The sequence below is a fragment of the Natrix helvetica genome (genome assembly GCF_964273705.1).
Source record: "Natrix helvetica genome assembly, chromosome: 13".
Classification (NCBI taxonomy): Eukaryota; Metazoa; Chordata; class Lepidosauria; order Squamata; family Natricidae; genus Natrix; species Natrix helvetica.
This window is the reverse complement of record NC_138557.1, coordinates 11,715,361-11,730,606: the sequence shown is the minus strand read 5'-3', so window position 1 is coordinate 11,730,606 and position 15,246 is coordinate 11,715,361. Positions and strand designations below refer to the sequence as shown.

General features: G+C 41.7%; 1 protein-coding gene across 2 annotated transcripts in view; it reads right to left on the bottom strand.

The window, feature by feature from the left end:
• Positions 1-15,246, bottom strand: part of RBFOX1 (RNA binding fox-1 homolog 1) — a 2,041,748-nt gene that overhangs the window by 1,541,719 nt on the left and 484,783 nt on the right. For both annotated transcript variants that reach the window (XM_081966089.1, XM_081966090.1), the window contains exon 3: positions 13,629-13,661. In XM_081966089.1, the coding sequence (XP_081822215.1) occupies positions 13,629-13,661 (33 nt within the window). The remainder of the gene's footprint in view (positions 1-13,628; positions 13,662-15,246) is intronic.

The window sequence follows — 15,246 nt, the reverse complement described above, 5'->3', positions numbered from 1 at the left end:
TCCTTTCAGCTTGGAAGGAAAATACACTGCTTAATAAATAGATAGAAGTGATGAAGGGAATCCAGTACTTTTCCTATTTATATATTTTAATATACATATACATACACACAAAGAGATACACACACATGCATACTGTATATGGGTGCATGTATGTGCGCGTGTGTATATACTGTATATATAAACACGCATATATAGTGTTTATATAAAGGGAAATTATTTTCTTACATACAAACTAGTCAGGATTTGTGTCTCTTGTGTGAATGTCTCTGTGATGCAAGATTCTCGCAGCAAAAAGTGATTAAGCACATTTGCAACGTAAGGCTATCATTTCCCAAGCTACCTAACATCAATTAAAGGAGGGCAAATTAAATCGATGTTCTAATTCCATGAAATTAATGGTAACTTTTTTTAAAAAAAAATGTTACAACATTTCCCTGAGGTCCTGTAATAAATTCTCATCCCAGCCATTCATATAGGAAGCAAATGGTTCTATCTTTTGCAGTATTTAAAGAAAAACACAACAAGCCCCGATAAGAAATGGCCCTAGGAGCAGACACCAAGCCAGATATGAACCATAATATCTAATGAATATTTGCTTCAAAGAACAGCCCAGAGGAAACCATTCTTCATCAGCAATATTTTTAGTTGATGTTGGAAATACAACAACCCTCTTCGGTGCAATGAAGAATTACAAAACAGAAAACAAAATAACAAGAGTTGGAAGGGACCTCGGAGGTCTTCTAGTCCAACCCCCTGCTCAGGCAGGAGACCTTCAACCATTTCAGACAAATGGTTGTCCAATATCTTCTTAAAAACGTCCAGTGTTGGAGCATTCACAACTTGTGGAGGAAAGTTGTTCCACTGATTAATTGTTCTAACTGCCAGGAAATTTCTCCTTAGTGCTAAGTTGCTTCTCTCCTGGATTAGTTTCCACCCATTGCTTCTTGTCCTGCTCTCACTTGCTTTGGAGAATAGCTTGACTTCCTCTTCTTTGTGGCAGCCCCTGAGATATCAGAACACTGCTATCATGTCTCCCCTAGTCCTTCTTTTCATTAAACATTAGAGATACCCAGTTCCAGCAACCGTTCTTCATAAGTTTTAGCCTCCAGTCCCCTAATCATCTTTCTTGTTCTTCTCTGCACTCTTTCTAGAGTCGCAACATCTTTTTTACACCGTGGCGGCCAAAATGGGATGCCGAATTCCAAATGTGGCCTTACCAAGGCCTTATAAAGTGATATTAACCCTTCACATGATCTTGATTCTATCCCTCTGGAATAGGAATGTATCTGTATAAGTTTGGACAGACACATGCAATTATAACATTGATCAGGGCACATAGGAATGATATTAACATCCCAATTCCCTGCTCGTTCTGGTCAATGCCAACCTCTCAAAATAATGTGCAGTCCAGATGTTCCTATTTACCAGGGACACTTTATGGGGCTGGCTCCCTTTAAGGGAAGTTTCAGAGGAGACCGACCATCTGTCCATCATTAAGAGAAATCTTCTCCCATTGACACAGGCAGCTACAGAAGCTTCAAACAGAAAACATATGATTAGCAACATCACCTTCTGCCAATTGTCAAATAATCAGGCAAAAAGACCCCTGCCAGGAGACAGTCTAAAGAAATTCTCCAGCATCCCGAGAATAAGATCAGAATACAGATCAGGTGAGAAATTGTGGGGCAGATGTTGGCACAGCACTATCAATTATGATGCATGATTTCATGTTTTACAAAAGACTGGTGAGATGGCCTTCCCGCTTTCCGGAGAGCCTTCAATTTTGTGGCCTCTCTAAATTTAACCAGGGTTGGCTTGGCCTTAACTTGCAATATTATCCAATAGGACGACTAGCTCCCCTTCCCCCGAATTAATTGTGGGTGGGGAATGACGCTCGTCTTCCATTCAATCAGAAGAATATATTGCACTTTTGAAAGCAAAACCACGGATGGACTGGCGAACAGATAGGAAAGTTGCTTCTGCTTTTGAATAACAGTTGGAAGCTTTTGAAAAAAAATATTTTTTTTCCTTAGAGCTTCATGGTGCCTGGTGAATTAAACTCTTGTTGGAATGTCTACACACCCAGTCCTCTCCTTTTTATTGACTACTTTGTCCTGGGAAGGAGGGAAGGAAGGAAGGAAGGAAGGAAGGAAGGAAGGAAGGAAGGAAGGAAGGAAGGAAGGAAGGAAGGAAGGCAGAAGTGTTAGCCACTAAGGCAGAAGTGTTAGCCACTAAGTAATATGTAATACAGCCCAGGTTCTAATCCCAGCAAGGGTATGGCTAGCTGATGAGAACTAAATAGCTTGAAATAGATCTATACCAGTCTCCCTTTATTTAGTTATCAGCACAAATACAACACAAACATAGCAAAGGCAACATTAAAAATATGGTTTTCTGCCTGGATGGTCTTCTGTAATGAGCCGAAGGACAGAAAGGGAGAGTAGTGAGCTCCCTCCCATATTTGGGCATACCAGGAGTTGTAACACAAATACATACACACACACACACACACACACACACACACACTTTAGTTCATTGTTCAGTGCAATTATAGTTCTATATAACAAACAAGTATGCTTGTTTCCACAAGCTTATTAAAGTAAAGAATGTATACATTCAATCTTGCTTAGTCTCTTGCTACCAACGATTTAACTGTCAATAAAAAAATTGGGCTTCATAATTGAAATAGTCTCCAAATTGCTAATGGTATGCATAGCAAAAATGGAATGGATGGTTCAAATTGATGGAGCTATATTAATGAGCATTAAGTCCACATAAAATCTACATGACCATAAATCATCTTCCAGACTGGCATTCCATAAGCTAGTATCCTGCTTTTAATTAAATCACTGACAGCCTCTGACAGTCTACAGAACTGCCAAAAGGATCAACACTTGGTATTGATTGATTGATTGATTGATTAAACTTGTATGTATGCCCATATACCATATACTCATCTTGACCTAGGTGGCTTACAATCACTCATTAAAGACTTCCCATATTATCATCCTCTTTTAAAGACCCCATAATCCCTTGCGGGGTGCTATGAGTGACACTGAATGCAGCTGAGTGTTAACTGGCCAGATGCCCTTCCTGTCACCAATGAGGAGTTAGCGCTCTTGCTATTGCAGTAGGATTGGGTGCCATGAGTGACACTGTGCCATCATTACCACTATGGGGATTGTTTGTTTGTTTGTTTGTTTATCAGCCACCTTTTAAAACCACCCATCTTTCTCACAGGGACATTGAGTGGTGCACAAAGAATTGGGATTCCTGGTGAGATGGTGAGTAGGTTTTCTGCTGACACCTTTTACATCTAACATAGCCATCTTCATCTCTTGACTTGTGCACTTCAACTTCCAGAATTCCTCAGCCAGCCATGTTGGCTGAGGGATTCTGGAAGTTGGAGTCCACAAATCTTAAAGTTGCCAAGTTTGGAGATCCCTGGCCTAAATAATGGAAAGCTCAGAAAAGGAAATGGGGCTCAGTTAACTACATGGTGGGAACAAAGCCTGAGATCGATCGATCTATCTATCTATCTATCTATCTATCTATCTATCTATCTATCTATCTATCTATCATCTATCCATCCATCCATCCATCCACCCATCCACCCATCATCCATTAACCATCATCTATCAATTTATGTATCATCTGTCTATCTGTCATCTATCTATCTTCTAATCTATCTCTCTATCTCTTTACCTACCTATATCATCTCTCTCTCTCTCTCTCTCTCTCTCTCTCTCTCTCTCTCTCTCTCTCTCTCTCTCTGTGTGTGACTCCCTCTTTCTCTCACCCTCTCTCTCGGGAGAGAGCCCCCACCCTTATTTTTTTTTTAAAAAAAAGAATTGCTGAAATATTTCTTGCTTCTCTGAGTTTTGAGCTTCTCCTTATGGGGCCTAATTTTTCACAAAGATACATACAGTCCTGACATCTTAATACTTCTGGAATATATATATATATTTTCCTTTCAAAAGAAAGAATGAATAGGCATTGATTAAAGCAACAGTTCTAAAGTTCTTATCTACCCATCTTAAAACCATATGCAAAGCAGAAAAACTGCACGACGCTCAGAAATGAGCCACACAGCTATCAACAGAGATTGAACTGTGTGTCACTGAAGAATTCTGGTTAATTAACTGTGTTCCACTTCCAAATTCCCACAATCAGAAATGGGATCAGCTGCATTGCTCCTGTTGCAAACATGTCTAACTAGATTTGCGAGTTACAAGTAGTCTCTGACCTATAACAATATGGTTACTGACTGTTCAAAGTCACAATGACACTGAAAATGGTGATTTATGGCTGCTTTTCACACTTACGACCATTGGTCATGTGAACAAAATTTGGACCATTGGCAACTGGCATGTACTTATGACAGTTGCATTGTCCCAAGGTCATGGGATCCCCATTTGCGATCTCCTGACAAGCAAAGTCAATGGAGAAGCCAGGTTCTCCTAGCATTTCAGCAACCAATAAATGTATAGATATAAACGAACAAGGATTTCCTTTATCTCCTCTAATGTTTAATGTGGTATTAAAACCATTGGCTTGCCTAGTACAGTTTTCTTATTGGCTAACAGGAAAACTAGTTAGCTAAGCTTAAACACAAATTGCTGCTATATGTTAATAATGTTATGGATGTTTTTCAGTCATTAGCCAAAAAATGTCTACCTAATTTTGTAGAAATGGTAACAACCACTTAACAGCCATGTTATTAACTTAGCCCCTGCAGCCATTCGCTCAACAACCAGGGCAAGAAAGTTTGTAAAATGGGGCAAAACTCAGCAGTTTCATTGTTCCTCACCTACAGTATATAGGCAGAATCTTGCCAAACTAAAGCAAGTACTACTTGCATCATTTAAGATACCCTCTGAGAATTGCTAGGGTGGAGCCTTCTTAACTCTCCTTCTCCTGGGCAAACCATCTAATCTTTGCAGTTTCTTTGCCCTTTGGAATGCAATGCTTCCCTCCTGGGAATCCAGACCTCATTCCACCCCAGTAGCAGTGGTGAAGGTGTCAGAGTAGAAATTAGAGAGACCTGGACTTCAGCCCATCTTTACCAAGGAAGCTCTTTGTATGCCTCTAAGCCAATCAAAGGAGGGAGGTGGTGGCTCAATGGCTAAGACACTGAGCTTGTTGATCACAAAGGTCAGCAGTTCGGCAGTTCAAATCCCTAGTGCCGCGTAACAGAGTGACCTCCCGTTCCTTGTCCCAGCTTCTGCCAACCCAGCAGTTCAAAAGCACGTAAAAATGCAAGTAGAAAAATAAGGACCACCTTTGGTGGGAAGGTAACACTGTTCTGTGCGCCTTTGGCATTTAGTCATACCAGCCATGACCATGGAGATATCTTCGGACAGCAGTAGCTCTTCGGCTTTGAAATGGAGATGAGCACCGTCCCCTAGAGTTGGGAGCAGCTAGCACATATCTGTGAGGGGAACCTTGACCTTTTAAGCCAATCAATCTTCCTCAGCACAATCAACTCTTGGATATGGCTGAGGTAGGGGAATGTTGGAGGGAGTCTAGCATCCTATGACATAGAGGGAAAAAATGGGATACAAGTCTAGCAAACAAACTTTTCTCATGCAAGTTCTAATTGATAGGTGTTCCTGAAATTCAAAAGTTGTGTTACTCTTGCCTGGGAGAAATTATTGTCAATGTACAAAACTATGCATGGCACGTCCCTTCCCTTCTATTTTGCAGAATAGTTGTCAGTTTTGTCAATTTTTTAAAAAAGCAGGTGTCGCTGCATTAAAATGATGATTAGAAGTGAAATATATTAGTTGACATTTCTAAAAGTATGCTCCTTATGTTTGACCTACTGCTTCAGAACAAGGATGTGTACCCGCCCTGTTCTCTGTGTGTGTGTGTGTGTGTGTGTGTGTCTCTCCCTGTCCCTCTGTTTCTCTCTCTCTCTCTCTCTCTCTCTCTCTCTCTCTCTCTCTCTCTCTCTCTCTCTCTCTGTGTGTTTTTTGTTGAATGGCATTTCTGGATAAGCAAAGTGCACCCTGATAACATGCTTATAGCTAGTCTGTATTACAAGCACCCTTTGCACTGAAAACAATGAGCCAGAGGGAAGTCTGCCATGGGAGATGAATAAATCCGTCAATCTCTGTTTCTCACTTTCGAAACCATATGCTCGGTATGGCCCACTGCCATATCAGTTGGAGAATTTGAAGGAGAAGAAAGGTAGGGGGGTGGGCGGGGGGAGGAGAAAGGCTTAAAACATTTGCAAGCATCTTTGTGCTCATTTCTGTTAGACCATATTTTTTCGGCAAATCACTTTTTCTCTAATAAGAGCATGGTGGGGGGCTTGCTTTACTCCAAAGTGGACTAATTAATGTACATATGTTTTCAAATGCAAATTGTATGACACCTTTTGAAAAGAAAATAGAATCTGCTATGCAAATGCTGTCTGGTTTGAGAGGTATGAATTAAAAGTGGACAGATTTTTTTCTCCAGAATTAGCATGGGGTGGCTTGTAGTCTAAACTGATGCCTTGGCCTATTGAGTGAACTGTGCATTCACTTGAAATCGGAATATAGGATGGTATGACATGGCAAATCTAGACAGCATACTAAAAAGCAGAAACATCACCCTGCCAACAAAAGTGCCAATAGTCAAGGCTATGGTTTTCCCAGTTGCAATGGATGGCTGTGAAAGTTGGACCATAAGAAAGGCTGAGCACCAAAGAATTGAGACCTTTGATGCTGGAGAAGACTCCTGCGAGTCCCTTGGACTGCAAGGTGATCCAACCGGTCAGTCCTAAAGGAGATCAACCCTGACTGCTCTTTAGAAGACCAGATCCTGAAGAGGAAACTCAAAGACTTTGGCCACCTAATGAGAAGGAAGGACTCCCTGGAGAAGAGCCTCATGCTGGGGAATATGGAGGGCAAAAGAAGAAAAAGACGACAGAGAAGGTGGGTGACTGGATGGAGTCACTGAAGCAGTCGGCGTGAGCTTAAATGGACTCCAGGCGATGGTAGAGGAGAGGAAGGCCTGGAGGAATGTTGTCCATGGGATCGCGATAGGTCAGACACTAACAACAACAGTGCTACCAGATAGAACTGGTTCAGGGGCGTGGCCGGCCGAGTTATTACCTACTTGCCTGAACCAGTCCAAACCGGTAGGAACCCCTCCTCTGCCCCTAACCATCTGTGTTGCTCTACTCTGCACTCTTTCTAGGGCCTCAGAGTCTTCCTGCTAGGCGTGGTGAGCAAACTGATACAATACTAGATTAGAGGTGTGTGTGTGTGTGTGTGTGTGTGATAGATAGAGAGAGAGAGAGGGAGGGAGGGAGGGAGGGAGGGAGGGAGAGAGAGAAAGAGAGAGAGAGAGAGAGAGAGAGAGAGAGAGAGAGAGAGATATTATATACTGTATATCAGGGGTGTCAAACTTGATTTCATTGAGGGCTGCATCAGGGTTGTGTTTGACCTTGTGGGGGGCATTGACAGATGGGCATGGCCAGCTCAATGTCACTCATGTTGGGGGAACCTATGGTGGCCCAAGTGCTCTGCCAGTGAAAACGGGCTCCTGAGTTCTGTTTTCACTGGCAGATGCACCGTGGGACAGTCCTTTCCTGTTTCCAGGACGGCCCCATGGGCCAAATCTAAACACCCCGCAGGCCGGATCCGGCCCGTGGGCCTTGAATTGGACACCCCTGCTGTATATTGTTCTAGTCTTACACTGTATGTGTGTGAACGAATAAATATATATGAATAAAGCTATGTATGTATGTATGTATGTATGTATGTATGTATGTATGTATGTATGTATGTGGGGACATGGTGGCTCAATGTCTAAAATGCTGAGCTTGTCAATCACAAGGTCAGCAGTTCAGCGGTTCGAATCCCTAGCGCCGCATAACAGAGTGAGCTCCCGTTACTTGTCCATGCTTCTGCAGTTTGAAAGCACATTAAAAATGCAAGTAGAAGAATAGGGACCACTTTTGGTGGGAAGCTAATAGGGTTCCATGCAACTTGGGCATTGAGTCATGCTGGCCACGTGACCATGGAGACATCTTCGGACAGCGCTGGCTCTTCAGCTTAGTAACGGAGATGAGCACCGCCCCCTAGAGCTGGAAATGACTAACACGCATGTGTGGGGGAAGCTTTACATTTAAATTATGTATGTCGGTAATATTTTTATTCATATATAGTTCTGGGTTAGTCTAGATTTAGTTTGGCCGTGCAAACTCTCACCCATGGATACAAGACAGCCTTTGGATCCCCATTCAATACGGTGATAGATAGCAGGGATGAATCTGCCTGATTGCTTAAGGCTGCCAATTATCGTCCCTAGATAACAAATGGCCATCTTCCAGCCTGCCCAGAAGTCCGTTTTCTAATGGCTTTAACATGCTCCATTAAGTATATTATTGTACAAGAGAGCTGAGACGTTTGTGGTAACCATCTTTTTATTAGGATCCATATGCATGCGATTATAATCTTTTTCTTAAAAGGACATCATCATTTGAATATTTACAAAGGGAAGGACGCTGAAAAATATGCAGCACAGTCAGATATTATTTCAGTTGTGACCTGCCCATTAAAGAAGTCTCCTCATTTTGAGGGGGAAGAAAATGGAAAGGAGGGACTGTCGTGTCATTTGAATGGGAATGTACTGACCTAGGTTTCCCCAGCAGCACGAAGCCGAGTCCTCGTCCCGATAAACCCCTTTTATTTAACTTACAGTGAATTCCTCTCCAGCAAAGTCTTTCCTCACCCACCGTCTTTCAAGATAGTTCACAATTACAGACCTTTATCAGGCTTGGAGAGTGGCCAGGCTGAGATCTTTCAGACGCCGCAATACTTGGCAAGAGTGCAGGAATGAACTAATGGTCTCCTGCAAACACCCCTCCCCTTCCACTCCTCTTTTATTCCCTATAGGAGGGGCCATTCATCGTCCACCTGAGGCTTTACTCCCAAGTCGCTCCCTGTTCTTTAGCTCTTCCCTTCGTCTGGCAACTCTGTGCATTCTCACACTGGGAACAGGCTCCAGCTGTTCTTCTGCCTCACTGATGTCTGACTCTGAAGGCAGCTGACAACTGTCAGATGGCCTTGGTCCCCTCTCTGCCTCCGACACAGAGCCCTCATCAGAGCCCTCCCCAGACTCCAGGACTGGCCCATCTTCCTCCCCAACCTCCTCACTGTCCGAATCTGCTGCCAGCTCTGCTGCCCGCTGGTGGGCCACAACAGAGAAGAAGCAAGAAGTCAATAGGCAACTTAAGAAACAAAAATATCTTTTTCAAGTCCCAAAAGTATCTTTTTCAAAAGGCAAAAAGCTGCAGGCTGGCGGAATTCTGAGAGTTGAAGTCCACCCATGTGAATTCCATTGCTGAGGTTGAGAAACACAGACCTGGCACCTGCTAGCATGTCAAGGTTACAAAATGAGGGGTAGCACCAGTAGTGGGTTCCGGATCCTATTGCAACTGGTACGGTTGCAAAGGGGCCCGGCATCTAGCACATGAATGCACGTAGCATCCCCGCGTGCGTCCTTACCTCTTCCAACGCCTCCATGACCCACCCGCCAAAGAGCTCAAATATAGGTAAGGAGTTCGGGCGGGTGGGTGGGCCCTCTGGAGCACTGTACCGGAAGGGTACCTGGTGCTCCGGGCAGGCACCAGTATGCCCATACCAGGGCGTACCGCCTGCAATCCACCACTGGGTAGCACAAAGCTTCTGATCAACATCCAAGCCATTTTTTTTTCTTGACACAAACCCTTTATTCTGTAGAAAATTAGCCTCCCCTAGAAGAATGAAATATTTTAGGAAACATTAAAAAGGCAGAATATTACATTTCCCCTAAAAGAGAAATAGAAATCTTAAGGGAGACAGAAATGCAGAGCTTCAACTCCCTGCCCACAGCAGTTATTTGGTGCCCATTGAGAGGGACTGGGCCAGCCTATCTTCAAGAAAAAAAGACCTCCAGTTCCAGGGTGATGGGTTTAAGACATGACCCCCTCAGGACATAATAGGGTTTGCCCTCTACCCATCTAGCCGGCAGGGCTCACTACGTTTGAAAATTTCCTAAGGATGTTGCATCAGCCAGCAACCAAACTTATCTCAGACAAACTCAGCTATGACCCCTGCATAGCCCCATGGGAGTCTGACAGCAGCCAATAGAATACATATTCTTGCACAGGAACAGGAAGCTCAAGTTCAAAGCCCAAGAGAAGGTATAAATACCACCACCACCCCCATTCTCAACTCCATGTGGTCAACTGCCCAGGACCTCAAACCTATGTCCTATCCGTCATTAAACCCTCTTTCCAATCAGCCTCCATGTTCCCAGTGTCTTTTCTCCCCACTTGGAACCGAACCAGATGGATATTCCTCCCAACACTTCTCAAATCAAGCCATTTTAATTCTATTTCCTTCTTCTTGGCTCCGAAACGAGAATTATCTCTACCAAGGACATTTCCCCTGTGGTGACTTTAAGATTCCCGTAGTGTTCAGATGTCAAATTTAACTTGCACGCACTTAGCCGAGAACAAAGCAAGCAGTGTGATTCCGACAGGACTCTGAAATCAGGATCGGAGGGGGGAAATGGGTGCTTTTTAACTCAATGTACAGGATTCGGTCAAAACCCCTGGTTTGAGCACTCTGCCGAAGACCGAGATGCAATCACAGATTACTTTAATTTTCATCTCAGCGCTATTCAATTTATTGATGATTAAGTGAGCATTCATGCTTGCAAGGCAGACAGGTTTGAAATCTTAAAAAACAGCACTTTCAAGTTAAATGTAAGTGAATTAGATTGTCATTCCTTGCCCGGTGCAAATGAACTTCTGTCCTCATCCTTTAAAGCAACTAGCCAAGTTTATCTATTCTCTTTAATAATGCAATTTAATTTACCAAAGGTTCCCATTAAAAATTTATCTGACTGCAGCAGTTGGAGTCACCTAGACATATTGTTATAGTTAAAAATTAGCTTTAGTGAACATTGCAAATTTCCTGCTGTGAAGCTGAGCCTCGCTTCGTACAGAAAAAAGCTCTCTGGACCATCAACTGATATTACCTTTAAAACAAAGGAACCTAGGCTCACTGAAAGGGAGTGTGATTATTTAAAAAAGGCATCACAACTAGGACTGTGGAGCTATGATGAATTAATTGCACTGCAGATGAAAAGTCGGTTGTGGAATGAGTTCTCAAATGCATCAGGAGCTCCGTGCATTTAAGAATACATGTACTATAAAGGAAATTTAGAAATGTGTTATTATATATGTTGATAGAGGCAAGAATTCTCCATTTGTAAAAAGACGCATCAACTCCCATAAAGGAAGAATGGTTGGAAAAAGTGATGGGAGTCGGTAAAGATGGTTAAGCTAATTGTTTTCATTAAAGAGAAGAACTTATCCAATCTTGTTCCACTTGGAAACTGTTCCGGGACTTTATGTTTGCAAGAGAAAAACTTTGATCTTGGATAAGTTAATGAACATGGTTGCTGGAGAAATGGCTTATGGGAATATAAAGCAGAAAGTTGAGATTGCAGCTGTGTTTTGTATTCTATCGCAAATAATCCTTTCTTTTCCTTTCTACTTTTCCCCTTTTCTCTCTAATCTTTATTTCTATTTGTATTTTATACTATAATAAAAGCCCTCCCTTTTTGTGACCCTGTAATCCCTTAATTTGGGGTAGAGTAGAGGCAATTGAATGGAGCTGAGCATTTACTGGCCGGATGCCCTTCCTGACTCCTATGTGAAGTTCGCAGTAGATAATTTTTTCTTAGCACCCTGAAAGAGAAACATTTGCCGCAACCTAGGATGGAACTCTCAACCTTCCGAGTGGAGGCGAGCATCTTCACCACTAGCCCACCACACCACTCATATTTGATACTACAATAAACTCTAATACAACTAAAGTAAAAATACATGGGAAAATAGATTAGATGGGAATGCAAGTAGGCTCACTGTCCAGCCCCCATTTATCAACAGGTCGTCATTTTCCAGGGACTAAGAAACAGAGCAAGTCACGCAGGTAAAAACAAGTTCTGAAATGGATGAAGCATCAGGCATGATATCAAATTCTAGACCAGTGTTTTTGAATCTCAACAACTTTAAGATGCATGGACTTCAACTCCCAGAATCCCCCGCTCTAGAGATCTTAAAATACCAGCAAAAGAGGATATTTGTAGCTCAGGGTTGAAAGCACTTTGGTGCTTTCCTTATAGACGTTTCATGACCCAACTAGGTAACATCATCAGTGCTTTGGGTAATGAAACTTCTGCAAGAAAAACAATCAAGCTCAGAGAGCACCAAGAAACCCACTGCTTAAAGTTGCTGAGAAATACTGGTCTAAACAGCCAACAATGTTTCTAACATCCACCCTATATTTTATTCCCTATAAGTGGGACAGGTTGAAAAACGCACTCTTATGTAGAAGAACAAAATAGTACCAAAACAAATTGGAACAGACACATTGGCCAACTTTTAAACTGTAAGGGGCTCTATTTTCTCATGGATAATTTCTTTCGGACATTCGCCCACTGTGGAGGTGTGATAAAAGCAAGTGTGGGGGTGGGAGGGGGGTGGATTTCTGATGGCTGAAATGATCACTTGGAAAGAGATTTTGAGATTATGCCACAACTAAATCCAGAAGCCATATAAGATTAAGCCACATGCTGCTTTAAAGCTACAAATGGCCAACCCAAAATTAGGACTATAATGAAGACCAAGCCAGTCTTCCAGCATTGAGGGCGGATTATTCTAGTAAATGCAAGGAAATAAACACCAGGAAAACAGAAATGCCACACTTTTCCCAGATGCAATTAAGCACAGATTATTATAACATTAAGACAGTGCTTCTCAAATAGTGGGGCGGGCCCCCCAGGGGGGGCGCGAGGCTCCGTAAAGGGGGGCTCAGCTCAAATTATTTTATATATTTTTGTTTTGCAGGTTAAAGTTTTTTTTAATATTGTGTTCCTTTAAATCCTGTGCTCCTTTAAATCTTTTCTGCTACAGTTAATAAAGCTATTCTTTGTTGTAAATTGATCCACATTTCTTTCTTTTTTTATTCTCTTATACGTTAATAAGGATACAGTGTTATGCAGAGGTGTACTTATAACAATTTTATAGACAAATGATACTATTTACAGTTGCGCGGGGCGCGCGAAATGTTTTCTTCTTCCTAGGGGGGACATGACAGAAAATAATTGAGAAGCACTGCATTAAGATAAGATTTTCAGCATTTACTCACTTCGTCAATATATATCGACATAGAAGAAACACATTCCTTCCTTCCACAATTATGCTTGCTATATTATAAGGCAGCCTCTGAACTCTTTATGGACATCTAAAAGAATGCTTGAAGTTTCCTAAAAACTTACTTTTTCCACCAAATGTCATATCATGCAACATAATAATGTCCACTTAGTACTGGAAAGGGAAAACAAAGTACCATGAACTGCGACCCTTGACCTATTTTTAAAGGATTAAAAGACGAAAGATGGACAGCCAGAAAGAAAATTCCATAAATCATGGTAAAATAACTTCACAAATCAACTAAAGAACCAATCACTCCAAATTTTGAACAACCAACAATGAATATTCCATAACGTACAGGCAATACTGCTTACACAATTAGAGAAGGGCATACTTCCAGCCAAGTCAAAGGAGAAAATCCTACCTCTTTGTTGTTTATCATCAGCATTGTCAAAGCCTGCAAATGATAAGAAAGAAAAACATTGCATTAGCATCAATCGGACAAATGACTAATTCCATTAATCGCTTCGCTTTTTTAATGTAACAAACATCACTTGCAGGTTAAGGCTAGCAGATAATTCACAGCAATGGGAAAGCCAAGGCAGAAAGGTATCTCTTCTCAATCATCCAGGCTATGGTTGTCCCAAAGGTGTTTTTCCAAAAGACAACTGAACTTTCTTGGGTTTTTTCCCCCCTGTGAAAACACTTTGCTTCTTATCCAAGAAGCTTCTTCAGTTCTATACAGTTCTGTACTGTTTTTTTCAGAACTGAAGAAGCTTCTTGGATGAGAAGCAAAATGTTTTCAAAGACAACACCAAGGAAGTCCAGTTGCCTTTTTGGAAAATCACCTTTGGGACAAGGTAGAAACAGTTTATTTCCATTCCTGATTTGAATATGAAAACTTCTAACTTCAGTGAATTTTTGAAAGAGCGATATGAATGTGCTAAAGTAAAAGGTATAAAAAGACCAAATAAATAAATGGCTCCATTTGCATTACGTCTTTAAGAATGTCCTGTCTCAATACAAGGCATCAGACGTTTGAAAATATAGTTACTGTAAAATTACTCTATATTGTTATGCATGTTCTGTGTTTTGTTTTGTCTTGTTGTGTTTTTTTTCTTTGCTGTGTCTTCCCTATTGTTTTTAAAGATCAAAACATTTAATAAAAAATATTTATTATAAAGTCAAAAAAGAAAAAAGAAAATATCGTTACTTTGGAGCATGGCAATGCAATCAATCCAAAGCATTTTGTCATCTAAGAGAATATATTGTTCATTTCCATACCCTTCAACTCTTCCTCAACTCAACTATACAATCCCGACAATTAAGACAAGCAAAATACAGATAGTCCATGACATAAAACCATTTGTTTAACAATGGTTCAAAGTTACAATGGCACAAAAAAAGTGACTTTCAACCGACCCTTGCAACTTACCATTGTTGCAACATCACACAGCCACATGACCAAAATTAGGATGCTTGACAACCAACTTGTATTGACAATAGTTGCTGCATCCCTGATCATTACAGATTACCAAAGTTAGAAGGGACCTTGTAGGTCATCTAGTCCAACCTCCCCGCTCAAGCAGGAAACCGTACACCTTTTCTGACAGATGGCAGTCTAGTCTCTTAAAAGTCTCAAGTGATGAAGCTCCCACAACTTCTGAAGGCAACTTCTCTTCCGCGGTTGATTGTTCTCACTGTCAGAAAATTCCTCCTTATTTCTAGGTTGGCTCTCTCCTTGATCAGTTTCCATCCATTATTCCTTGTCTGGCCTTCAGGGGATTTGGAAAATAGCTTACTTACTTACTTACTTTATTAGACTTCTAGACCGCCCCCTCTCCCCGAATGGACTCGGGGTGGTGACTCCTTCCTCTCTGCAGCAGCCCCTCAAATATTAGAACACTGCTATCCTGTCTCCCCTGGTCCTTCTCTTCACTAGACTAGCCATGCCCAGTTCTTGCAACCGTTCATCGTATGTTTTAGCCTCCAGTCCCCTCATCATCTCGATTGCTCTTCTCTGCACTCTTTCTAGATTCTCA